The 25,695-nt window shown below is 59.1% G+C and overlaps 1 protein-coding gene across 3 annotated transcripts in view; it reads left to right on the plus strand.

Moving 5' to 3' along the window:
* The window catches only part of RTN4R (reticulon 4 receptor), a 28,072-nt gene extending 10,657 nt beyond the window's left edge, over window positions 1–17,415 (plus strand). For 2 of the 3 annotated variants that reach the window (XM_074004379.1, XM_005567936.3), the window contains exon 2: window positions 15,721–17,415. In XM_074004379.1, coding sequence (XP_073860480.1) covers window positions 16,383–17,120 — 738 coding nt within the window. In that variant the 5' untranslated portion in view covers window positions 15,721–16,382 and the 3' untranslated portion in view covers window positions 17,121–17,415. Of the gene's footprint in view, window positions 1–15,125; window positions 15,410–15,720 lie in introns of those variants that run through there. The other variant, XM_074004378.1, reaches the window with a different exon arrangement.
* Window positions 17,416–25,695: the final 8,280 nt, after the last annotated feature.

Genomic DNA, 25,695 nt, shown 5'->3' on the forward strand with positions numbered 1-25,695 from the left:
ATCACAATGGGCAGGGACCCTGGGGTGTGGGAGCTCATGGAGGGGGCTCCTGCCACCTGCAAGACAGACTCACCCACCCTTCCACCTGGCCCAGTGTCAGCATGAGACCAAACAGAGCAAACGAAAAACACCCTTAGCCGGGCGTGGTGGCTCACACCTGTAATCCCAGCACTTTGGGAGGCCGAGAAGGGCGGATCACGAGGTCAGGAGATCGAGACCATCCTGGCTAACACGGTGAAACCCCGTCTCTACTGAAAATGCAAAAATTAGCTGGGCACGATGGTGCACACCTGCAGTCCCAACTACTCTGGAGGCTGAGGCAGGAGAATCACTTGAACCCAGGAGGCAGAGGTTGCAGTGAGCCGAGATTGTGCCATTGCACTCCAGCTTGGGCAAGAAGAGTGAGACTCCGTCTCAAAAAAATAAAAAAAGAAAAGAAAAAGAGAAAAAGAAAAACACCCTTGATTTTATTTTACAAGATCATGTTCATTGTAGAAAATTGTGGAAAAATACACCAAAGTTTTAAGAAGGAAGTTGTAGTAGTCTGATCAGGCTGCCATGACAAAATACGATAGACAAGGTGCACTAAACAACAGAAGCGCATTTCCTGACAGTTCTGGAGGCTGGAAATCTGAGATCAGGGTGCCAGCATGGGCTGGTTCTGGTGGGAGTTCCCTTCCTGGCTTGCAGATAGTCACTTCCTCACTGTGCCCTCACGTGGTGGGGGATGGAAGGGTGGAGAGAGAGGAGGGCATGTGCTCTCTGGGGTCTCTTTCTCTTCCAGGCCACTAATGCCATGGTGAGGGCCCTAGCCTCGTGACCTTATCTAACCCTAATCACCTCCGAAAGGCCCTGCCTCCAAATACCATCACACTGGGGATTAGGGCTTCAACATGTGATTCTGGGGGAGACACAGACATTGAGTTGTAACCGAAGTAAAGCTATCCGTGTTGCTACTTAGAGACCGCGCCCTTGGCATTGGGGTACTGAAGCCATGCCCCCACCCCAGGAGCATCCATTGCCTCATGGGCTGTGGGCCAAGGCTCTCTCCCAGGGCTGAACATCCTGGGGAATGCTGTTTCCATAGCTGCACAAAGCCTGCCACTTGCCCTTAGTGATGAGCATTTAGTGCATTCACATGACAAACATTTATGGAGCACCTCCTGTATGCGGGTCACCAGCCCCTGTGGAGCCTGAAGCTCAGGGTGCCTCAACCAACAGAAACAAGCCACACAGAGGCCTGCTAAGTGGACCAGTGAGGTGTGGAGTGGAATGGGCACCCTGGCAGTGGGTGGAAGGTGGAGGGGTGTGAAGGAGACCCTGGGAGTGGGCCCACAGAAGTGCCTCACCCAGACCCAGCCCTCCCATTTCTCAGATGAGAAACCCAGGCAGGAGCCACAGGTGGTGCCTGAGTAGGGTCATGTGACTGGGCCTGGGGGTGACTGGGCCTCCAGGCCTGCTGCAGCCATGATGGGGGTTGGAGAAGCAGCCAGTGGAGGAGCGAGCGGGATGGGGCATGGCTTCCTGCACGCCTGGCCTGGGAGGGAGGCACTGGCTGGCTGGCTGGCTTCCCAGTGGGTTGCAAGGTTTTAAATATGCATTAACAGAAGAGGTGCTGAGGCCTGGCTCAGGGGCTGCCCTGAACAGGCTGAGTCCCCGGACCCTACTCTGTGAGGCTGGGGGAGGAAGGAAAGGGGATGGGGGCAGGGCTGTTGTAAAATCATCAGGACAGTTTTAGGAGAATGGCTTACGCCTTTGCAGGTTTGAGAAGCCACCCGTGGGGTGACCCGGGCAGGCCAGGAGACCAGCTGGCTGCTGGGGTGTCCTCTGTGGGATGAAAGGTCAGGCTGCCCAGTCTTTGGGGCTTACATGGGGGGAAAAGTGCAGTATGGCCTGTGCATGGCCCCCCGACCCCTGATGACCCTGTGGTGATGCCCAGTGTGGCTTTGGGGGACCCCTCTGTGCCCTGGGCTCTGTGGGGTGGGTCCCAGACAGAGATGCTGAGGAAATAAGGCTGGACTGCCCGGCCTCCCGGAGGGCAGCTGACCCCCTTCCCCTGGCCCTGCGCAGTGGGGCGGCGCATCAGCCTCAGGAAGTAGCTGAAATACACTGACCTCGTTTTCCAAGAGGCAGCGGCACCTGGGCCTCCCCCCATCGTGGGTGAGAAGCCGACAACAGTTTCCATCCCAAATTGATTTCAAATACGGAAGAGTTATCACACACAATCATATAGGAATAATTTATCACTTGTTAATAAAAGAGCAATTACTTATTCACGTCACCGCTGTGTGCGTGCATCGGTTTGGTTGCGGAGACGCATTGGGGGCTCTCATAGCAGCTGAGAGAAGCCCGTGTGCACTCAGCCAAGGTCAGGAAGGAGGATCGGGGGCTGCGCACCCACCCCAGTGCTAAGTGACCCCTGCCGGGTGTTGACCGCACACCCCTACCCTCTGCTCCTGAGGGGCCCCAGCCTGGAGTGGGGGGCTCAGATCTGGGACAAGGAGGGGACAGGAGCAGGCAGGGGTAAGGGGAATCCAGGGATGGGGCTTCATCACAGTGTGAGGGCTGGGCTGGGTGGGCAGGCAGGAACTCTGAGGCTGGGCCAGGGGAGCAGCTGCCTGGCCTGCAGGGAAGGCCCAAGCACAGAGTTGGGCTTTTAGGCCAGAAGCTGCCCCTTTGGGTGTGTGGATTGCGGAGTCTCTGGGGCCGAGAGCCCATAGTGTCCTGGGAGACCCAGATGCATCCTCAGCCACTCGGCTGAGCAGGGGACCGAAAAGCGGCATGTGGATCCTCCCTGGCCAGCTGCCAGCTGCCCCGGGCTGTGTGTCCAGGTGTTCTTGGGCTCTCACCGTTCCTCTCTCCTCCTGCACCTTGGAGACACCTGCTTCTAACCCACATTTGTCTCCACCTTCTGGAAGATACACTTTCTTTTTTTCTTTTTATTTATCTCTGTTTTCTGAGATTTTAGTGCCAAATACGCAGTTGTTTTTAAAAACAATAACATTCGGTCAACAACATATTGCACAGAGTTAACACCTGCAGCTGGCCTCAGAGGCTGGTCTGGAGAATGGGCTCAAGCTGCCCCTGCCCCGCGTCGTCCTGGGAGGCAGCCACTGTTGCCTCTGTTCCCTGGCTTTGCCGGTGGTTGCCACCACATTTCTTCAGCTTCTATCCAGTTCTGTCTCCTCCAGCACACTCCCCGGCACAGCTGTCTCGCTGCCATCAGTTAAATTCACAGCCAGTGTTTCCCAACCCAGGTCACATAAATGTTGTTCGCAATCCTGCCATGGGGTGGATGACCTTCCTTCTCTTCCATGGCCTTTTGTTTTTCTTGGGGCTTACAGTTGATGTTTTTTCTGCGTTCACCACCCTCATGGGCTTACTCTTCCCCACATCAGGACTTCTATCGGGGTCTCATTTTTCCCATGGGTAAAGATTCACCCCAAGCACTTGTCCTGCTGCCCCATAACTTCCCTTCACCGCCTGTTGAGATTTCAGTTAATGCTTCCTGGGTCCCACGTTTTCCTCTTTCTGGGTTTGCACTTCATTTTGGCTGAAGCACAAGCCTGACTAACTCTGTAAAGAAGATATAGTGAAGAATCATTCCGGAAGTCTTCCTGTATTTACCAGTATGTTCAAGCTGGATTGTCTCGGTCCAGAATTCCATGTTGAAATTAGTTTCCCCTCAGAGCTATGAAGCTGTTGCAGTGTTGTTGTTTCCTGGCATCTAGTGTGCTGTGAAGACAGCCAATACCACAGTGCATCTTCTTTTGTGTGTGTGTGTGTTTTCTTTTTTTTTTGTTTTTTGTTTTTTTTGGGGAAAGAGTCTCACTCTGTCACCCAGGCTGGAGTGCAGTGGCATGATCCTGGCTCACTGCAGCCTCAAACTTCTGGGCTCAAGCAATCCTTCCACCTCAGCCTCCCAAGTAGCTGGGATTACAGGCATGCATCACCACACCCGGCTAATTTTGTAGTTTTTTGTAGAGACAGGGTCTCACTGTGTTGCGCAGGCTGGTCTCAAACTCCTGGCCTCAAGCAGTCCTCCCACCTCAGTCTCCCAAAGTGCTGGGATTACCGGCGTGCACTGCTGCACGTGGCTTCATGTTGCATCTGTGTGACCAGCTTCTCCTCCTGGAGCTTCAGGCCTCTCTTGACTGCTGGGGGCCTGAAAGTGCACTGTGAATGCCCAGTGGAGGACTGGGTACTCAGCTTTGGAAAGTTTTCTGGTATTATTTCTTTGCTAGCTTTTCTCAGTTTTTTGTTTTCTCTTCTGGAACTCCCCTTAGATGTTCAACCCCCCTATATTTGTCTCCCAAATCTCATTCATGTTTCTTTCTCCTTTGTTTTTCTTTCTGGAAGATTTCTTTGACCTTGTTTTCTAACACTTGTATTGATTTTTTTTTTTAATTTTAGTGATTCTATTTTTAATTTCCAGGCACTCTTTCTTTTTGTCTGATGCCTCCTTGCTCATAGCACCCTGTTCTTGTTTTAAATCCCCGTCTATGCCTAGGAAGACACAAATGAGATGTTTCTCCTAATTTTTATCTTTTTCCCATACTGTCAGCTTCCTCCAGCATCGTTCTCCCTCTTTTTCTGCATTGATGTGTTTTCCAGATGCCTGGTGGTCACTGGTTTTCTGGTCACTTTTATGAGGGAAGCTGGTTGACTGCTCTGTTGAGATGGAGCTTTTCTTCTGCCCATCGGTCCTGGGTGCCCCTGGATCCCTTTCTCTGGGTGTTTCTCCAGGGGAGCAGCCTGCCACTGTGCTCCCCACTCCTCACTCTGCATCACCCTCATTTCAGTGGGTTTCTGGAGGGGAGGAACACATGTCTGTCATGCAGATCCCTGTGTCTAATACATGGTGGGTGAGCAGGGGAGGGGGACCATCAGTGTTGCATGAGAAGCCACAGCAACTCGACTCTGAGCACAGGCTGGGTCTCTCATGAGATGAGTCAGGCTGTACCAGGCCTCAGGCCTGTCCTCGAGCCTCGTTTCTCTGCTGAGGCTGAGATGGGCAGAAGCAGCAAGGAAGTGGCTCCAGGTGGGTTTGTAGCACAGCCTGGCTGCTGCCCCCTCCTCCAGCCCAGATGCAGCCAGGCTCCTGCCTGCCATATCTCCTCGATAAAGCAGGCCTACTGCCAGGTCAGGCCAGAGTGGCCTTGCAAGACCACTGGAGCAGAGGGGTCCTTGTGGCTCTGGGACACTGTGAGCTGTACCTTGCCTCCATGGGCTCCTCACCTGAGATGAGGCTGACCCAGGTCAGATAGGCAGGCCTCTGGGGAGGCAGGATGCTGGGTGGGGGGCTGGGTGGGGTTTCTTTGGGGTCCTGTGGGGGTGGTGGGTGCTCTCATTGTCCTCACATCACTGGTGTGGGGACAGATTTGGAGGGGGCTGGCTGTTTCTCTGCCCACTCTGTGAGGGGGTGCAGAGGCTGCATCTGAGCCCAGGGCTGCAAGACTCCAGGGCCCACCCTCAGCCATCCCTGGGAAGGCAGCCTCCTGGCCTGAGGTTGAGGTGCTATGGGGAACTAGGGAGCCCAGAGTGGCTGCCCCTCCCTGCTGTGTCATCCCTGGGGCTCAGGGTCTGCTCTGGTCACCTGGGGATGATCATGGTGATAAGGATAGTGGTGATGAGGATGGGGGTGGGCAGGGATCTTGGAGCCCAGATTGTGTGCCCTGTCTCCTGGCCTCGCAAGATGGCCAGCAAGACACTTGCCTCAGTCAGTGCCTCATCTGAGGAGTGGGGTTGACAGTCACCCCCTCACTGTACTACGGGAGGATGCAGTACAGGGATGTCCTGAAACCTCCAGGAATGAGGAAAGGCTGCACCTTGGGCTGTCCCAGGGAGGCAAGGGACCCTTATTCCTTACTCCCTGTCCCTTGTCCTCTTCCCCTCCCCATCCTTGAGCCAGGGCATCTGCCCAGGGATATCTGCTATCCACCCAGTACTGACCCACTGATCACCTGGGGCTTCCTATCCTTGTGTGAGATCAGCCCCAGGCTGCCCTCTATCTAAGGGCCTTACACAGAACTGGTGTGATGATAGTGGTGATGACAGTGATGATGATGAAGATGATGATGGTGACAAGGATGTGGATGCTGATGGTGATGCTGGTGATGAGGATGAGGATAGTGATGAGGATGAGGATGATGGTGATGGTGACAAGGATAAGGAGGGTGATGTAGGTGATGAGGATGCTGATGGTGGTGATGGTGACAAGGATGAGGATGGTGATGATAGTGATGATGCTGATGGTGATGAGGATGAAGAGGGTGATGATGGTGACAAGGATGAGGATGGTGATGAGGATGGTGATGGTGATGATGGTGATGAGGATGAGGTTGGTGATGCTGATGATGGTGATGATAGTGATGAGGATAAGGATGATGGTGATGATGGTGATGAGGATGCTGATGATGGTGATTGGGATGATGATGGTGATGAGGTGACAAGGATGAGGATGGTGATGGTGATGATAGTGATGAGGATGCTGATGGTGATGATGAGGATGATGATGGGAAGGCTGAGGATGAGGATGATGATGATGGTTATAGTGATGGTGATGAGGATAAGGATGATGGTGACGATGGTGATGATGATAGTGATGGTAATGGTGGTGATGAGGATGATGGTGATGTTGATGAGGATGGTGATGATGATAGTGATGGTGATAGTGATGATGGTGATGAGGATGGTGATGCTAGTGATGTGATGATGGTGGTGAGGATGGTGATGCTTGTGATGTGATGATGGTGGTGAGGATGGTGAGGGTGGTGATGGTGATGAGGATGGTGATGATGATAGTGATGGTGATAGTGATGGTGATGATGGTGTTGAGGATGGTGATGATGGTGGTGGTGATAGTGATGGTGATGATGGTGTTGAGGATGGTGATGATAGTGATGGTGATAGTGATGGTGATGATGGTGTTGAGGATGGTGATGATGATAGTGATGATGATAGTGATGGTGATGATGGTAATGGTGATGATAGTGTTGAGGATGGTGATGATGATAGTGATGGTGATAGTGATGGTGATGATGGTGTTGAGGATGGTGATGATGATAGTGATGATGATAGTGATGGTGATGATGGTGTTGAGGATGGTGATTATGGTGATGAGGATGGTGATGATGATAGTGATGGTGATCATGGTGATGAGGATGGTGATGATGGTGATGAGGATGGTGATGATGATAGTGGTGATGATAGTGATGATGGTGATGGTGATGAGGATGGTAATGGTGATGGTGATGATGGTGATGATGATGATGGTGGTGATAGTGGTGAGGATGGTAATGAGGATGGTGATGATGATAGGATGGTGATGGTGATGATAAGTATGTTTACAATGATGATAACAAGGACAGAAAATGCCTCCACAGCCTAGTTTTCCTTCACAATCTTGGCCATGGGTCTGCAGGAGCAACCAGGCCTGAGGCCGTGGAGGGTGGTCCAGGGCATCCTGTTTGCAAGGAGGAACTGCACTCCCTTTCCTCTCTTGTTTCCTGGACCAAGTGTTCTCATCTTTAATATTTCTTTGTTCTTAACTGTGAAGATCCCTTTAGCAGAGGCTGGAATCCTGATGTCCTGGGAAGTACATTGACATGGATCTGCCCCAGTCATCTCTTTCCAGGTCCTGTCCACCGAGGGAGGCAGCTTGATGTTAATGGGTCATAAACCACCTTGGTGTGACCTGGCCAGAGTCCCTGATACAAGGTGCAGGGAGGGGCCTTGGCCCAGCCTCTGCAGGGTTCCAGGGTGGGTGGACTGGCATGGAGAGGCCCTGTCCCCAGAGAACCCCTACCTCAGTTAAACCACTGTCCTGCTCAAAACTACCTGCACTGGATTTATCTCCTCTGAAGTGCCACCCGAGTCCTTTCCTCCCAAGTCGGACTGTGTCATTTCCTCTGCTGTTCCCCTCTCTTTACAACCATTCTGTTCTCTTTGTGTGTGTGTGTGTGTGTGTGTAATCCCAGCTACTCAGGAGGCTGTGTGAGCCACCCCTCCCAACTTATTTGTGTTAAGTTGTCCTATTTTATGCATGTTTGACTGTGAGCGTCCTGACAGCCTCTTTACAAAAATGATGTTTTTATTTTGACCTGCAGAGTATTTCGGTATTTCTGAGTCTCTTTCTTGCCTAGAACCCCTCACCCTAGGCCTCCATGAGATGCTGAGCTTGCCCAGGTCTCCGCAGAGCTGAGCCTGCACTGAGGTTGCTAGGCTCTTTTCACCTGGCTATGTGACTTCAGCAGGACCGTGGTCTTCTCTGACCCTTGGTTTCCTTTTCATTAGGTGGGGGTCTGAGTGAACTGCTGGGGCCATTGTGAGGGTGAAGGTGGCAGCACCCACACTCGGCTTGCTCACAAACCAGGTTGGCAAACTGTTGATGTGAATGGTGTGATACTAAATAATTCCAGCTTTGTGGGCCACACAGTGTGTCATAACAACTCAGCTCTGCTGTTGTCGCGGGAAAGCAGCCATGGACAATGCGTGAACACATAGGTGTGGCTGGCCGCCAATAACACATCCTTTACAGAAGCAGCAGCCAGCCCTTGGGCCAGTTTGCCAGGTGCCAGTAGAACAGGAGGCCAAGGCCCGTCGGCTCTGACAAGGGTTCCACTCCGGCCCCCGGACACGGAGCTCTGGCCTCAGCTGGGGGAATTCCAATGGGAGCATCCCAGGCTGAGGAGGATCCTCTGCCGCCTCTTGGACTCCTCATCCCCTGGGGAGCGCTGGATCCCACTGGCCCTGCCTGGCTGGGCTTCTCTGTGGTCTTACCAGGCACTGCTCCTGTGCCATGGGCCAGCTGCTGCCCCCAGCTTAGTTTGTAACGTGAAGGGCTGGGCAGTCCCTGGGATGGCTCCAATGGGAGCCTGTCCAGCTGCTCTCCTGCTGACTGAGGCTGATCCAAGGCTGCTGAGAACGAGCCGGCAAGAGCCTCAGGACCCACACGTGTCTTTTCACAGCAGAATAAATTCTGCTCGGGCAGAGGCCGCTCGCCTGCCTGGTTGATCATGTTTTACAAGTGCTGAGGGCGAGAGAACGCATGGGCATGTGCCCACCCGTCTTCCTCCGCTGCAGGGGCGTGCAGACCCTCCAGCCGGGCCCTGGCTCCTGGGAGGGGCTCACATCCCAGCAACCCTCTACTGCTCAGTGGACTCTGCCTGAGCCCTGACCAGCCTGGGGGCTCTTATTGTGTGTTTCCAGCATGCGTGCCTATTGTGTGCACCCCCGGGGGTCCCCATTGCATGCACTGAGTCTGTGCTCCTGGCTCGTGCACCTTGAGCATGTGCTCTTGTACTTCCTCCTGCCCTGTCAAGGCCAACACTCTGGGCTCACAGGCAGTGGTCAGCCTTGTGCGTGCAGCAGATTCAGGGCCCTGGGGGAGTGTGGGAGGCCTGGGGCTTAGGTCTGGATGCTAGCCCATGGGAATGGAGGGCTAGGCACCAGGTACTGGGCAGGGTCAGGCAGGCAGATGGGCCTGGGAGGCAAGTGTATGGCAATGCTGGGCCCAGGCCTGGCTCAGGGTGCACCCCCAGGGTGGGAGCATGCCAGCTACCGGCCACTTCCTCATTAGTGTCCTCTGGGGACTCAGCTCGCTGTGGCTGCTGGATTGAATTAGCTGAGGGACCAAGATGAGCCCTTGGTGGAGACAGAATTCTCCAGATAATTAGGCAGCGGGTGTTTGTTGGCTCCTGATGGAGCGTGGAGGAGCAGGGTGGGCTCTAACCTCCTGTGGGGCAAGGGGATACTGGCTGTGCTCTGGGCTGGACGAGGCTTCCACTGGGCAGAGCCCCCAGGGACCCCCAGTGTGGGGCTTACTGGGGTGGGAGCCGAGGAGGGTGCACCTCCAGTAAGGGGTGTGTGGGCTGGATGGGGCAAGGTTCTGGAGCCCTCCACACAGGCAGCCCAGCCTTGACCAAACATGAATCCTTGAGGCCTAGGTGCCAGGCCAAGGATCCTGTCCACTAGGAGCTCTGCCAAGACCCTTTGGCTGGCAGTGGGCTCCTGGGCTCCTGCCAACATCCTCATGCTGCCTGGGGCCAGCTCAGGCCTCTGTGGCTCCTAACCCTCCCGTAGGGCACCTGTCGTGCAGCAGGGTGGCCACCCGTGGTCAGCTGGCCCTGGACCGTGAGTGCCTGGAACCTGGCTCCTCGGCCTGGTTTTGTGTGGGCAGCACTCCGCACAGCACCTACGACAGGGGCCACTTCACACCTTGCCCAGGGACAGACGGAGGGCCAGGGGAGTAGATGATCTTGCACATTGTGGCCCACATTGATGTGTCCTTGGGGTGAGGGTGCCATCCAGGGCTGCCAGCTCTCACCTGGCCAGGCCATCCTCTGCTAACTTCAGGGTCTGTGACTTGAAAGGTGTATCCTCTCAGGGTGCCCTGCTGGCTGGAAACAGGACTGTGGAGCTCAGGTTAGGAGCGGGGGTGGCTAAGCCTTTACTGCCCAGCAAGACCTTTTAACACCCCTGGGGCCATGAGGCTGGGAGGCCCGCTAGCCCCCGGGGCTGTGGCTTCTCCTGCTTTACTTGTTATTATTTGTCTGACAATATATTTAATTATAAGATTTTGTGTACTTTCAGGCACGTTTCTTGTAAGTAGCATATGACTGCATTTGACCTTTGATGGTGTTTGCTATTGATTATACCCACACCAGTTCTCATGTTCCTCATCTGTAAAATGGGTCAATAAACTTGACACCCCCTCCAAGAGAATTTGCTGGACTGAAGGGTCCAGCCCGTGGCCTGGCTGCTGGCCCTGGACCCACCCACATCTCGTTGTCTCTGGTGAGCCCAGCAACACAGGGCAGGGACAAGCCCTACTGGCCAGGGCAAGGCGTGGAGCCAAAGGGGCTGAGGGAGCACCAGGCACACTCAGGAGGCCAGTCCCGAAGGCTCCCACACTGGGCCTCAGTTTCCTCCACAGCATGTAGCTAGCTAGGCCTGGAGCTGCTTCAGTCTGGGCCCAGTGCCCTCTCACCATGGCAGGTGTCCTTGCCTGGTATTGACCTCACCTGCCTACCCCGCCATCGCAGCCAAGATTAACAAGGAGCAGGGGCCAGGGCCAGGGCAACAGGGGCTGGTACCCACTTCCCTAGGATATTCAGGACCCCTCAAAGGCAGACTGCCCCCACCAGGAGCTGCTGCCAACCTCCTGCCCCAGCACCCGGAGCCCTGGAAGGGCACAGGAAACGCCATGGGAATTCTGGCTGCCCCTGCACGTGTCTGTGGGCCTGAGGATGGATGGCGGGTGGGTGTGCATGTGAGAAGCAAGCGAGGATTGGGGGACAGATGGGTGGGGGGGCGGGGGGAGTGAGTCAGTGGTGGAGGGCCAGGAGTGGGGAGCAGGCGTGGGAGGGGTGCCCTGACCCTCTGTGGTGTGGGGATGACACAGGCCCGCCACCCCCGCCCAGAGCTATTTCTGGCCTTGGTGCACTGAGCTGTGGCCTCCTGTTCTGCCTCATAACTGTGGTCTGTGACGTGACCACCTCACGGGGACATGGCTGGTGTCCGAGAGGATCCTGAGCTGACTGCTGTCCCAGCTGTGCTACAGCTGGCCCCACCCCCAGCCCCAGCCCTCTGCAGCCTCTTACCCCAGCCCTGGGAAGCAGCAGCTCAGAACCTCCCTGGAGATTCCCCTCCCAGCCACCCTTGGCACAGGAGCATGCTGCCTGCCCCTCTGCACGTGGCCTGCAGCCCAGCCCCTCCGTACCCTCCCCCATTACTAGCCAGGCCCCCAGCCTTCATGCTTGGGCAGGACATGCCACATGGTCCCTCTGGGCAGCACTGTGACTGTCTCCCTTGGCCACCTCTCTGCCTGGGTAGTCTGGGGTGGGAGCAGGGCAGGGCTTCACCACTCACTGCCTCAGTTTCCTAATCTGTAAATGTATTGCTGACTCACATCTTTTTATAGCAGGTGATGGGACCCTCCGGTGATCACAGCCCGGGGCGGCATCGGGGCCTGAGGGCGCCGAGCTGTGTGCGATGAAAGCCGGTGCTCGGGGCCTCCACAGCTACCTGCCCTGCGCTGCCTCCTGGCCTCGCTGGGCAGAGGCGGAGGCATCCCTGTGGGACCTCAGCCCAGGCTTGGCAGGGCACAGAGGTGGGCGGGGCCCCAGGAACAGTTGGGGTCAGGGACAACATGAAGAAGGCCATCACTGCTCGGCTTGGCTTAGCTACCTGGGCTGCTGGGGTGAGCTGCTGACCTCAGCGGCCGCCTGCCTGCCCATCAGCTGGGCGCATCCCCAGAACACCTCCCACCGCCACCTCCCCATCCCCTTTCTCCACCCCTCACCTCTGCTCCTGCCCTCCCATCCTCCTCCCTCTGCCTCCTCCCACTTCCTCCCCCCTCCCCCTCCCTCCTCACTCCCTCCTTCGGTGAATGTGAACAGCCCTCCACTCAGCGGAGCCGATGGTGCAGGTGCCCACCTGGGCCGCCTGTTGCTCCCGTCAGGGGACGCGTCCTGGACTGTTTGCTGCCCAGCCTCCTGGGCCTTCAGCCTGGTAATCCTGGGTCCTGCCCTGCCCAGTCTGGCTGCTACAGGGAAAGGCCCCGGGTCAGTATCCGGTCACTGTCCCCCCGGGAAAGCTCAGAGCCTTCCAGGCAGGAGAGCCAGCCCTCCCCAGACCGTGGCTCCGGAGCCAGGCCTGGGCTGAGACAGGAGCTCCCAGCTTTGACCCAGCCCTGACAGCCAGCAGGGCCATCCTCCGGAGGTGGTCCCAGGAGGAGACCCTGGAGGAAAGAAGAGATGCAAATTGGCCTGGGAGGGTGGGAGAGGCACAGATGTGCCAGTTTGTGTGCAGCTTGGAGACGGAGGAGAGCCTGCTGGGGCCCTCACAGGCTCAGGTGGTCACAGGGCCGTCCTGGGTGGGGACGGTGGACAGGCACACTCTCCATGGTTTCTCTGTGAGAGCTGGGGCCGTGGCAGGGCTGGTTGCTCACCCCATATACAGGGGGCAGGAAGGACAGAGCTCATACTGGATGATCTGTGAGAATTGGGACCAGGGTGAGACTGGGTGAACGTGGAAAGTGGGGTGATGGCAGGCAGGGAGGCCAGGCTGTCTCCAGAAGGACAGTGGAGTATCCTGTTAGAGTTGGCCGGGCAGATAGAAGACAGAGAAAGGCAGATAGAGGGCCAGAGAGACCCTGTGGCCTTGAGGCTGCAGAGCCCAGGGGACAGGTCAGGGGCCACGGGCCAGGGAGGTCTTTTGGGGTTGTGAGGGGCTGCAGTCCACCATGGGGACAGGGAGGAGGCCAGTGAGTCACAGGTCTGGCCCCCTGGGGTGGGGTCAGAGGACGCCCTCCCACCACCTGGCTGGGTCTCCCTCACCCCGGAACCCCGGCTGTGAAGACAAACCCATGCTACAAAGTTGGGTTTGATTATCTCATAAAAAGATGCCCCCTCCTGCTCGCTCAGCAGAGGGGTTGCCATGGAGACCAGCGGGCAGGCCCCAAGGGGGGCCGGGCTGGAGCCAATTACCGTGGCTGCAGCGAGGAGAGAGCCCACCTCACCCGACTCTCAGAAGTTGGTTTACGAAAAGCAGTTGTTTCAGCAGGAACCGAGCCGTGTCTTTGCGCCCAATACCCACTTCCTGGCAGAACTGAGCGCCACGTGGCCACTCCCCAGTGTCCTCCCATGTCTCCCCTGACCCCGCACCACCGTGTGGCTCAGTTCTGGCTCCTCACTGGGGCCATGTTTAGAGTGGACACAGCAGCTTCAGGAGGGAGGAGATCCCTGAGCACAGGGCTCGGTTCACGGGGAGTAAGCTGAGCCCCGACCACAGCCAGACTCTCAGCCCACAGCTTCGGGCCTGGAGCCACAGGACGGTGGTGGGATGGTGGCGTGGCTCAGTGGTGATGTGGCAGGTGTGGCCACCATGGGTGGCTAGTCTTGGTGGGTGCAGTCAGTCACACCGTATGGTTGGTGACAAGGCTCAATTGGTGACCCCCACAGTTGGTGGTGTGGTGTGGTTGGTAATGTGAGTCCTGACCCTGCCCCCAGAGCACCTGGGGCCTCCACCCCACCTGGCCCCAGGACAGGAAGTGCCATTTACATAGCACAGTTTTCTCTCTGGTGACAGCAGGTGAGACAGCAATGGGGAGCTGGCATGGTCAGGCCCCACCTTCCTAGGAAGAGTGTATAGGAAGAGAGCAGAGAGAGTGTATGCAATTTAAAGAGAACCCAAGGCCAGGTGCTTTCTTCACCCAGTCTACCCAGGGAGGGGCCTCTGGACCCCCATCCCTGGGCTGCCATTTCCCTGGTAGCCAACAAATGGCCCTGGGGCTGGGAGTGTGGCAGAGGAGTCCCCCAGGCTATGGGGAAGGGGGTCTCAGGACCTGTGAACCTGAGTCTGGGAGGACGCACATGCCCAGCGATCACTGTGCGTTCTGGGCTTGCTGGGCTCTGTGCTTGGGGCATGTGCACTGTCTGCCCAAGTAGACAGGACCCAGTGGGGCAGGGGCCCCATGCGGGTGGGAGGGCCCCAGGGTCACAGTTCTGGGTTGGGGAAGCTGGCCTGTGGTCCGCCCATTCCTCCTGCCTGGCTCCAACCCCAGCACTTAGCTGGCCTCCTGTCTGCAGAATCCCGCTCTTAGCCAGCTGCCGAGGAAGGTGTTAGCTGTCAATGCAGGTGTTAGCTGATAACTCAAGTGTTGGCTGATAAGCTATAACCCTCCCAGGGGGATTCACATTTTAATAGACTCACTCCTGAAGGCGGAAAGAATTTTCAGCATTCGAAAGGGGTGGGGGCTCAATGGTGGAATGAGAGGCAGGAGAGCTTACTCCGGAGTGGGTGACCCCGCTGGTGAGACCAGCTCTGGATGTGGCACCCCAGCAGGTACTACTGCCCATGCAGGGCCTTGGTGAAGCCCCGGGTGTATCTGGCCCTGTAATGGAGGAGGGGTTGCAGGCCCCTGGGGCTGGGGGAGAACCCACTGGGAGGCTGTCCTTGCTGATGGCATCTGGGTGGGAGGGGTGCAGGCAGCTGGCACTGCAGGGGTTGGCTGGGGAGGAGTGAACTCCTCCCAGGGAGGAGATGGAGCAGAGAATGAGGCCAGGGGGCGGAGGCTTCAGGAGGGGGTTCCTGCCAAGTCAGGAAGTGCTTGAAAGGAGGATGTGTGGAGGAGGGAGCAGCCTGCCTGGGTGGTTGTGGGACGTGACTCCTCCTCCCGAGCTCTGGACACACTCGCCCTCTACCCCCACCCTTGGGCATCCAGGAGCTTGTTTCTGAGATAGCAGAGGTACCCAGAGGGACCCCAGCCCCGCTGCAGTGTTTCCTAGGCCCTGTGGGTGGAACCCCCACTGGGACCCCCGGAGACTCGTGCAGTGCGGGCTCTGTGTTCACCGGAGTCCTGAGGAGGTGCCTGCAGTTGCCAGCGCCCATTCCAGGAGGCCTTCAAGTGAGTTCCCCTGGTGACCCAGTGGGCTGCTCCCGGGTGTGTGGGCACCGGATGTGTGGTATGGGGAGTCTGCAGATGTGGCTTCCAGGGTGGAGTGTGTGGCTCCAAGGCATGTTCTAGCCCAGCGTCGTCCATGAGGCCTGTGAAGCAGGGATCCCAACACCTCGATTCCCGGAGTGATGGCCACATCTTGGACCTAGCCCCAGGCCTTCCTGAGACCCAATCCCCAGGGCCCACCTGGCTCTAGCAAAACCTCCAACTTCTCCAGTACCCCTGCCCTGCCTGCTAACCACTCTGTCTTCTGCCCGCAGGGAGCCGGCTGCTGGCATGGGTGCTGTGGCTGCAGGCCTGGCGGGTGGCAGCCCCGTGCCCAGGCGCCTGTGTATGCTACAATGAGCCCAAGGTGACAACAAGCTGCCCCCAGCAGGGCCTTCAGGCTGTGCCCGCGGGCATACCTGCCTCCAGCCAGCGCATCTTCCTGCACGGCAACCGCATCTCACATGTGCCAGCTGCCAGCTTCCGTGCCTGCCGCAACCTCACCATCCTGTGGCTGCACTCAAATGTGCTGGCCCGAATTGACGCGGCCGCCTTCGCTGGCCTGGCCCTCCTGGAGCAGCTGGACCTCAGTGACAATGCACAGCTCCGGTCTGTGGACCCTGCCACCTTCCACGGCCTGGGCCGCCTGCACACGCTGCACCTGGACCGCTGCGGCCTGCAGGAGCTGGGTCCAGGCCTGTTCCGCGGCCTGGCTGCCCTGCAGTACCTCTACCTGCAGGACAACGCACTGCAGGCGCTGCCTGATGACACCTTCCGCGACCTGGGCAACCTCACACACCTCTTCCTGCACGGCAACCGCATCTCCAGCGTGCCCGAGCGCGCCTTCCGCGGCCTGCACAGCCTCGACCGTCTCCTGCTGCACCAGAACCGCGTGGCCCACGTGCATCCACACGCCTTTCGTGACCTTGGCCGCCTCATGACACTCTATCTGTTTGCCAACAATCTATCAGCGCTGCCCGCCGAGGCCCTGGCACCCCTGCGTGCCCTGCAGTACCTGAGGCTCAACGACAACCCCTGGGTGTGTGACTGCCGGGCACGCCCGCTCTGGGCCTGGCTGCAGAAGTTCCGCGGCTCCTCCTCCGAGGTGCCCTGCAGCCTCCCTCAACGCCTGGCTGGTCGTGACCTGAAACGCCTAGCTGCCAATGACCTGCAGGGCTGCGCTGTGGCCACCGGCCCTTACCATCCCATCTGGACTGGCAGGGCCACCGACGAGGAGCTGCTGGGGCTTCCCAAGTGCTGCCAGCCAGACGCCGCTGACAAGGCCTCGGTACTAGAGCCTGGGAGACCGGCTTCAGCAGGCAATGCGCTGAAGGGACGCGTGCCGCCTGGTGACAGCCCCCCAGGCAACGGCTCTGGCCCACGGCACATCAATGACTCCCCCTTTGGGACTCTGCCTGGCTCTGCTGAGCCCCCGCTCACCGCAGTGCGGCCCGAGGGCTCTGAGCCACCAGGGTTCCCCACCTCAGGCCCTCGCCGGAGGCCAGGCTGTTCCCGAAAGAACCGCACCCGCAGCCACTGCCGTCTGGGCCAGGCAGGCAGCGGGGGTGGCGGGACTGGTGACTCAGAGGGCTCAGGTGCCCTGCCCAGCCTCGCCTGCAGCCTCGCCCCCCTGGGCCTGGCACTGGTGCTCTGGACAGTGCTGGGGCCCTGCTGACCCCCAGCGGACACAAGAGCGTGCTCAGCAGCCAGGTGTTTGTACATACGGGGTCTCTCTCCACGCCGCCAGCCAGCCGGGTGGCCGACCCGTGGGGCAGGCCAGGCCAGGCCCTCCCTGACGGACGCCTCCCGCCCGCCACCCCCATCTCCACCCCATCATGTTTACAGGGTTCGGCGGCAGCGTTTGTTCCAGAACGCCGCCTCCCACCCAGATCGCGGTATATAGAGATATGCATTTTATTTTACTTGTGTAAAAATATCGGACGACGTGGAATAAAGAGCTCTTTTCTTAAGCTGTGGCCTCTCGGGCTAGGGTGCTGTGGGCGATGAGAAGCAGGGGTGGGCGCTGGACGGGCAGCCTCTCCCCCATCACAAGGCCCCAGAAGAAGGGGAGATGCCTGGCACCACGGGTGGGACAGCCTGGGACAGTTCCAACGTCAGGTGCCGCTGCCCCCCCAGCCGCACAGATGGAGCGTGCTTGGTGGCTGACGTCACTGAGCCTGGCTGATGGAGCACATGCCAGGTCCATGGGTCTGGACATAGCAGCCCCTGCGGGGACATTTGCTCTGGGGCCCTCCACCCCAGTCAGCCTGCCCGGGCAGCCCCCAGGAGGAGGCTGAGGATGAGGGACCCTGTTCCTACCCCTGGCAGGTGGCAGGAGAGGAAGCCCTTAAGGACAGTTGGGCGGGTCGGGCCTGGCCTCAAGGCCCAGTGGGGGCTTCATGCACCCTTACACCACTGCTGGTGGTCACACTAGACCCCACATGCATGTGCCCGGGGCACCCCCACTTACACCATACCCACACCCCAAACACAAGCCCTGGTGGGTCTGCATGTCCCTACACCCATGTATGCATACACGCATGCACACACAGCAGGGCAGGGAACACATATCCACACACAGGCACACACCACGGACTCGAGAGCAGCACACGCATCCAGGCAAAAATATGCACAGGCAGAAATATGCACAGGCACGCTTTCCCACGGCCTGGGCCGAAGAGGACTCAGAAACAAAAGGGAAGGGCCACGTGGCCAGGAAGCCTTCCCAGGAAAGGGCCCCCTCCCCACCAGGGCAGTGGCTGGGGAGGGGGAGAGGGAGAAAAACAGTGGCGTGGGGGAGGGTGTGGGGGAGCGTTGCTGGTGGAGCCAGATGGTCGTGGGGGCGGCCGGGGCTCCAAAAGCCTGGGGGGAGGAGAAGCAGGGAGAAGAAGGGGGGAGGACGCGCCTAGCAGCCAAGGCCCCAGCTCCTCCGCCAGCTTCTCTGTGCCTGTGCTGCGGCCCAAGGCGGGAGCTCAGACCTCTCCCATCAAGCACAGGGCAGAGTCAGGATGCGGTGGTCCTGTCTGACCCTTACCCTCCTCAGGATCATCCCACATGCACTGTCTCTTCTGAGAGACCCTGTGCCTGTGCCCATAGGTGCTGAGACCCCCATGTGGCTGCCCACACCTCCACCTGCAGTTTGCCCCTTTGCTCACCTGAGCTCTAGGGCCAGTAGCCTTGCCCCGGAGCTGGGGGCAGCTCAGGCAGGGCAGCCCTGTGGGGCTGGGGTGCTGTTTGCCCAGGGCTACCTCTGCAGCCCCTCTGGGCCCAGGAGACCCTTGGCAGCCCCAGCAGAGGCCTGTCTGTGGACAGCCTGGTGTCAAGATGTTGCACAGTCTCTGCCCTGTGCCTGGAGCTCCACCATCAGCACCTCTGGCACCCCCAGTCTCTGCAACCCCACGACCAGACCCAGGAGTCTGCCAGGCTGTGCCTGGGCACTGGCATGGGCAAGGTTTTATTAATCCAGTTTTTTTTTACCAAGTGGCCCCTGTCATGCCTGAGAAGATACGGCCAAACTGCTGGATCTGGGGTAGGGCTCTCAGCTGAGGCTGGGAGCTCCTTGCAGTCAGAGCCAGGAAACCGAAGTCACTCATTTCCAAAGAGCCTTGAGCCCCAGCTGAGTGACCCACCTGCAGTGGATGCTGGCGCCCTCAGTGGCTTGTGGAAGGACAGCAGGTCCTGCCTCAGCTTGTACACCTCCTAGGACAACGAGTTCATTACCTCTGCTGGGCCCACTCCTCACTAAGAAGCAGGCACCTGTCACCCTCAGGCCACCTTTGGGGCTGTCACCACCAGCTGTCCTCAGGGCTCTGCACCCTCCCCTCCAGGCCACAGTGGGGGCCTGTGCAGTGGCAGGGGTGGGGAGTTGGGCACAGTCCGACCAGGCCTGAGGAGGGGGTGAGAGGATCCGGAAGGAAGTGGACGAGTTTTAAGTTGGACTCAGTAGGATGCACGGACACTCCCATGGGGTGGAGGCGGCAGGCAGGGCTCCCAGGCGTCCGCCCTAAGCAGCCGGCACGGGGCGCGCGTCCCTGAGGTGGGGGCGCCGAGAGGAGCGGCCGCTTTGTCGAGGCCCAGAAGACATCTGGGCGGGGGTGTCGTGTGGGCTGTGCAGGCTGAGCTCAGCAGAGGGGCCCGGCTGGAGGACACATTTGGGAGTCGTGAGCACTTGGGTGATATTTACAGCCCAGGAAGAGATGAGCTCACCGGCCGGCCGCTGCTGACGAGGGGCCGGGAGGGGGTGGGGCATTGGACCAGGGCCCAGGGACTCAGCTCCTTCCTGTGCCCACCCTGGCGCTCCCCAGCTCTGCCTGACCAGCCCTGGCCGGCTGGGCCCCTGAGGTCAGGTGCTGGACCAGGCAGGGGGTGGGGGTGTGGCAGCTGGTGCCCAGCGTTGATCTCCCAGACCCCAGAGCAGGTGCAGGAAGCTAATTAAAGCTTCGTGAATCAGCCTTGAGTGTATCAAACCCTGGCCCCCCACCCCATGTGGGCTGCTGATCTACCACAGACTCTCCTGGCCCCGTCCAAAGATGCCTGGCCAGCCCCAGGGCGCCCTGTGGACCAAATCCTTCACAGTTCATGGGCCTGTCCCTGTGTCACAGGCCCAGCCAGGGCAGCACCACCCAGCACAATTGGTGGAAGTGACAGCTGGGGCTGGGCTCACTGTGGCTGCAGCCGTCCTGGGTGGGGGATAGGGGCAAGCAACCCTCAGATGCTGGGCCCAGGCTGGGCTGCTCCCGGGGATCCCTCTCAGCCACCCTGACTCCACCCCTGGAGCCCTGGGGGCTGAGCTGCACCACAGCTGCCCTGCACAGCTGTCTGCCCAAGGCTGCAGGGGGGGCCCTTTCCTTGGATGGGAGCGCCTGCCCCCTGTTTATTTGGCTGCCCAGGGCTTTGTATAGTAATTGGGAGAATTATTTTTTAATCCTTAAATTAGTTCTGAAATAATAGAAGCTGCTGAATGTTCAGCAGCCAATGGTAAACTAACGTCCAGCGAGACCGAGAACATGCCGGAAGCAAGTTGAGAGGGAGGCAAGTGTTTGTGGAGGGGCTGGCCACTGTGGTGGCAGCGGGGGTGGGGGCTCCTCACTGCCAGGCTGCCTACAGCTGGCAGCCTCCCTGGGGAGGAGTAGGCACCTCACACTCACATCCCTGCTGGAAGACACTGCTAATGTCCCCAAGGCACAGATGAGGAAACGGAGGCCCAGAGGCATGAAGCGACGTGTGGGGCAGGATTGGACCAAAGGCCACGCGGGAGCAGACCCTTCGCTGCCAACTGTGTCTGTGCCCCAGAGTGCTGCGCTGCTTCTCCATCCCAGTGCCCGGGAACATCACAAGACCCTGGGTGTCAATTCCCTCCACTATGCCAGTCGGCCTAGGGATGTCACTCAGGGGTGGCACACTGAGCTGTGGCGGGCTTGTGACTGAGGCAGCTCTGTGGCTGGTCAGCTGACCTTCGGGCCGCCTCCGGCCACAGTGAGGAAGCCCAGCCCTCAACTCAATTTCCCCCAAGGTGCCCGCCTGGTGGCCACCCTCATGCCCAGATTTCTCACTGGTGGCTTTGGCCTTAGTCCTGCCTGGACCCCAGCTGACTCCTTTTCCCACCCTGCTCCGGGTGAGGCCACTCCAGAGCCCTGCCCTGCAGCCCAGCCCCTGTGTATACCACAGCCTGGGCTTGGCAGGGCTCCCCACGTGAGGCCCGGGTGGGAAAAGTGCAATGACCACTGTCAGCAAAGGGTGTATCTCAGCCCACCCCCCGGGGCACAGCAGCTCAAGGACCCCATTGTGCCAAGGCCTTGGAGAGTGGCTGTGATGGGCGTGAGCCCAGTGGCCCCCAGAGCCCCACTCCTGTTGGGAGGGTGCATGTGTCAGGGCCCAGGGCTCCCCAGCAGCTGGCCTGACCCCAAAGTGCCAACCCTAGGTCTGGAGGCGGAGCTCCATGGAGGAGGCCGTGGGACTTCCCTGGTTGGTCAGGCTTCTCCAGGGCTGGGGCCTGGCGCTATTGTCTTTTCCTAGGGGAGGTGGGGCTCTGCCAGGGCACACTTCTCCAGAAGCCCCTTCCAGGTAGGTCGCACTCCCCACCCGCCCCTATGCTGCAGGGAAGTCCTGATCCCAGGGGCAGGGGACCCTTGCCGGGCCAAGCCTGGAGTTCTGAGCCAGTGGGTGGAGGAGCAGCCTATGGCTCCCAATCCCCAGCCCCCAGCCCCGGAACTCCTTAGGATCTTCTTCTTGGTCCTTCCGCTTTGCTCAGTATTCAGTTCTGACCCCACTCCCTTCTCCAAGAAGCTCTCGCTGATCCTCCAGGCTGGTTCTCACCCAGCCAGGTGGTCATGGAGTGGATCCATAGTGCCCAGACTCACACGGCCAGAGCCAGGGGCAGGTCACTACCCCTCGATAGCCCTCTGCTTTTGTGCCTGTTTTGAGGAATGAGTAAACCCTCATGGGAGAAGAGGTCCCTGCTTGGGTCCAGCCCTAGAGGAGCTCACAGAGAGCCATGATGGCTGAGGCCTCCAGCGGAAGGGCCAGACAGGGTGCTTCTGCTTCTGCCACACAGTCCCAAGGCTGAGGCGAGGCTGCCCCTCTCTCCAACTGTCCCCACCCACAACCTGTCTTCTTGGATTCAGACCACAGGACCAAGCTCGAACCTGGTTCCCCAGGCCCCAGAAAACCAAGGGAGCCTCCCAAGGCCACACAGTAAGCAGTGGAACCAGGCTGGGCTGGGCTGGCTGCCTGAGCCCGCCTCACGCCCTGTGGGCCCCCCCAGAGCCGGCCTAGGGACTCCTGACCCTGACCTCAGTGGAGGAGCACCCAGCCTGACATTCTGAGAGTCACACAGGCAGCACTTTCTTGGCACCAACAGCAGATTGCATGTGGGGTCAGCAGAGGCCTGCTGACTAGGGGGCAGGGCCAGGCTCACAGCCACCAGAGCACAGGAAAGGGTGCCAAGCTAGGCAGGAGTCCTGCCCTCCCAGCCTGTACTGTGGCTGGGCTCAATGGAGGGTCCCTCTCTCTCTGACCAGTTGGTCATGCATTTATTAGGCACCTGCTGTGTGCTGGCGAAACAGGAAAGGTCCCCTTGTTCCCTTCACAGGACATGCAATGGGGATGTGGCTTGCTTCAGTGCTCTGCTGCTCAGATCTCTAGGTGAACATACAGACGGGCAGGCTGTGGAGCTCCAACCCCACGGCAGTGTCTAGGGGTGAATGTTTACAGCCGAAGCCCCAGTGAGCCTGTGTTACAGGGTGCTCTTTTAGTTTTGCTGTTTTAGTTTAGTTCTCTATAGACGGCTTCTGTTACTCAGTTCAATTAAACCCCAGTCAGAGCCCTGCCTCATTGCAAGGACAGAGGGCTTTCTGCATCCCAAGGTTCTCACCTTGGTGTAAGAATTGGACCGCACGTGGGCTCGGAGAATGAGTGCGAGGTTTTATTAGGTGGAGGTAGCAAATGGGGGAAGCCAGAAGGGGACAGAGTGGGAAGGTTTTCCCCTGGAGTCGGGCCTGGGCTCTCCTCTGGCTGCCCCAGCCAAACTCCAGGTCATTCTGCTGCTGGTTGGTAGCCTGCCGGCATGCCGGTGCCCATCAGTGCGTTCCTCTCGACGTCCAGCCGGCTGAGTGCTCCTCTGCTAATCCGCTCCTCTCCACGTCCAGCAGCTTGTGTGTGCCTGCTAGGGTCTGGGGAGGTTTTATAGGCATGGGATGGGGGTGTGGCAGGTCAGAGTGCTCTTGGGAAATGCAAAAATGTCTGTCCTCCCCTAGGTCTGTGGGATGGAGCCCCAGCCAGGGACCACACCCTCCTCTACCCAGCACTTCCCCTTTTCCCTATCATTTAAAGGGACCAAGCTCTTCCCTTCCCAGCACTCCCGTATCACCGCAAGGAACCCATGGGCCTCCTTCCTGGAGGTTGCTGCTGAAGCTGCAGGCATCACCTGGGAGAGAGAGGGCCTTGCCTGGGCCTGGGCTGCTGTCAGGCCACGTGGATGCGGGGAGGCCATGTTTTGGAAGCCTGAGGGAGGAGCCGCACGTTGTCCCTGCACATGGCCCAGCCTCAGACACTAGCCAAAGTGAGGGGCAGAGAATGGCCCCTTTTGCAGACGCAGTGCACCCGGCCCGGCCCGCAACGAGCCTCTCCTGCAGGGGCAGCCTCCACGGGAAGGGCCAATTAAACCCACCACCGACTGGCCCAACCAACACCGGGGAACAGGAGGCCTCCGATTTGTCTTCACAAAGGGCTGTGCAGAGATTTATGGGCAATAAATGAACATCCATCTCGAGGCAGGCAGAGGAGCGGTGGCAGGGCCGGCAGGGCGGGGGCAGCCCCCTCTGATCGCAGCACGGAAGCCGCATTAATGACGCTTACCAAGGAGAGACAAGGCTGAGGCTGGCAGGGCCACTCACCAAGGAAGGAGAAAAATAAATGTGAACAATTAGGGAATGATGAAGACCTTGCAGGGAGAACACCTCGATACACACCTCGAGGCCAGCCTGGCAGGGTCTGGGGACGCCGAGCCAGGGACCTGGAGGGGTAGGGTAGCGGGCAGCCTGCAGGAGGGGCACGGAGACAGCCTGGTGCTGCTGCACAATTATTTTTGAAAAAAGACGGGGCAGAGAGAAAGAGTGGAGGTGGGGCGGGGGACTGCAGCCTCCAGGGGTACCGGGGGTTTCTGGGAGGCAGTCGCTGCTACCTTCAGGGGGAGCAGGAGGGTCTTGAGACCTTGGGAGCCGGGGTCCCAGCCTCCGAAGCCCTCCCTGAGGTCCCTTAGCCAACAGGGGTGGAGGAGTCACAGCCCTACCCCTCTAGGCTCCCCTGCGGCCACTCCAGCCTCCAGCCCCACCCCTCCACCTCAGCTGTCGGGTCTGAGCACCCGCCCTGTCCATCCATCCCTGTATGCCTCTCCGTTCACCCACTGCTTCAACAGACCATCCCCTGCTCCTCTCAACAGGCCCCGCTCTGCAGGGGAACCACGGACAGAGGCCCTCCCATCCCCAGGTCAGGATCATCTGGGACCCCCGCTGTGGCTGAGGACCCCTCCAGATCTGCAGAGGGACAAACTGGCCCTGAGGCCACAGCCAAGCCTGACTTGGGTGGGGATCCAGCCTGGGGCCGTCCTGCTGCTGCCCCCCACCCCCTGACATCCTGTCATGCTCAGGAAATCTGGTGGCACCAACTCCCCAGATCCCTCCTGGCCCCACCTCTGGGCCTGGTCGGGGGATCTGGAGGATGGCATCAGCCCTGCCTGCCTGCTGTGGGCCTGCGGGTAGCTGTGCCTAGGGGCATGGGGGAACAAAACTGCACCCCAAGCTCACTCTCCACTTTCAGGTTACCCTAAACACCAAGTCTGTGCAGATTTTCCCACCCCATGAGACTTATTCTGTAAAAGCTGGTCTCAGTTAACACAGCCAAACAGAAGAACCCACACTACACTCTGGAAATAGGACACCCTCGCCAGGATGAGGGGGTGCCCGGCACTATCCCCAAGGCAGCCACAGGCATCAGCGGGCACTGGGGAATTGGTGCAGACCCTGCCCAGAGCCCTCCCCTCCTCGAGGGATGAGACAGTGGGGCCCTCACCCACCAACTCCCCACATGGCAGACATTTCTAGGCACTTCTAGGCTAGCCAAGGGGGACAGAGCAGCTCCCCAGAGGTGCAGGCGCGGCCTGCCGACAGTAGAGCTCGGGGTTTGCACTCCAGGTCCCCACGCCCATCAGTGCCCACCCAGTTCAGCAGGGATAGCAGCATTCCCTGCCCAGCCACTCCCACAACACCACCCAGGTTGGGGGCAGGCGCCCAGTGCCTGGTGACAGCAATGCCACCAGGCCTGCGGGTGGGGGTCACCGTGTCATCACTACAGATGAAGAGAGGGCGGCCAAGGAGTGGCATATGGCTGCAGCCTATCCATGGGGGTGCTCGCTCTGCACCCAGAGCTGCCTCCTGCCCGGGACGCCCTGGACAGGGCCCCGTCACAGTGCTGAGTCACAGATGCCAGCAGAAGGCTGGGCAGAAGCAACTCGGGAGCCTGAGGACGGGGAACACAGCCTGCCAAGTTTCCCCAGGTTTCCAGGGAACAGTGAGAGGGCCAGGCCAGGCCACAAGAACTAGGGCCCTTATGCCCAGAACCAAGCAAGACGTGGGAGAAGTGGGATCCCCTGTGAGTCCAGGGTCCCAGCTGACCCCAGTCCCTCCCTGGGCCTACTGGAGTGTCCCTGCAGAGACTGGCTGGGCCAGCGGCATGAAGGCCAAAGTAGGTGGGAC

Source organism: Macaca fascicularis, chromosome 10 (genome assembly GCF_037993035.2).
Source record: "Macaca fascicularis isolate 582-1 chromosome 10, T2T-MFA8v1.1".
NCBI lineage: Eukaryota > Metazoa > Chordata > Mammalia > Primates > Cercopithecidae > Macaca > Macaca fascicularis.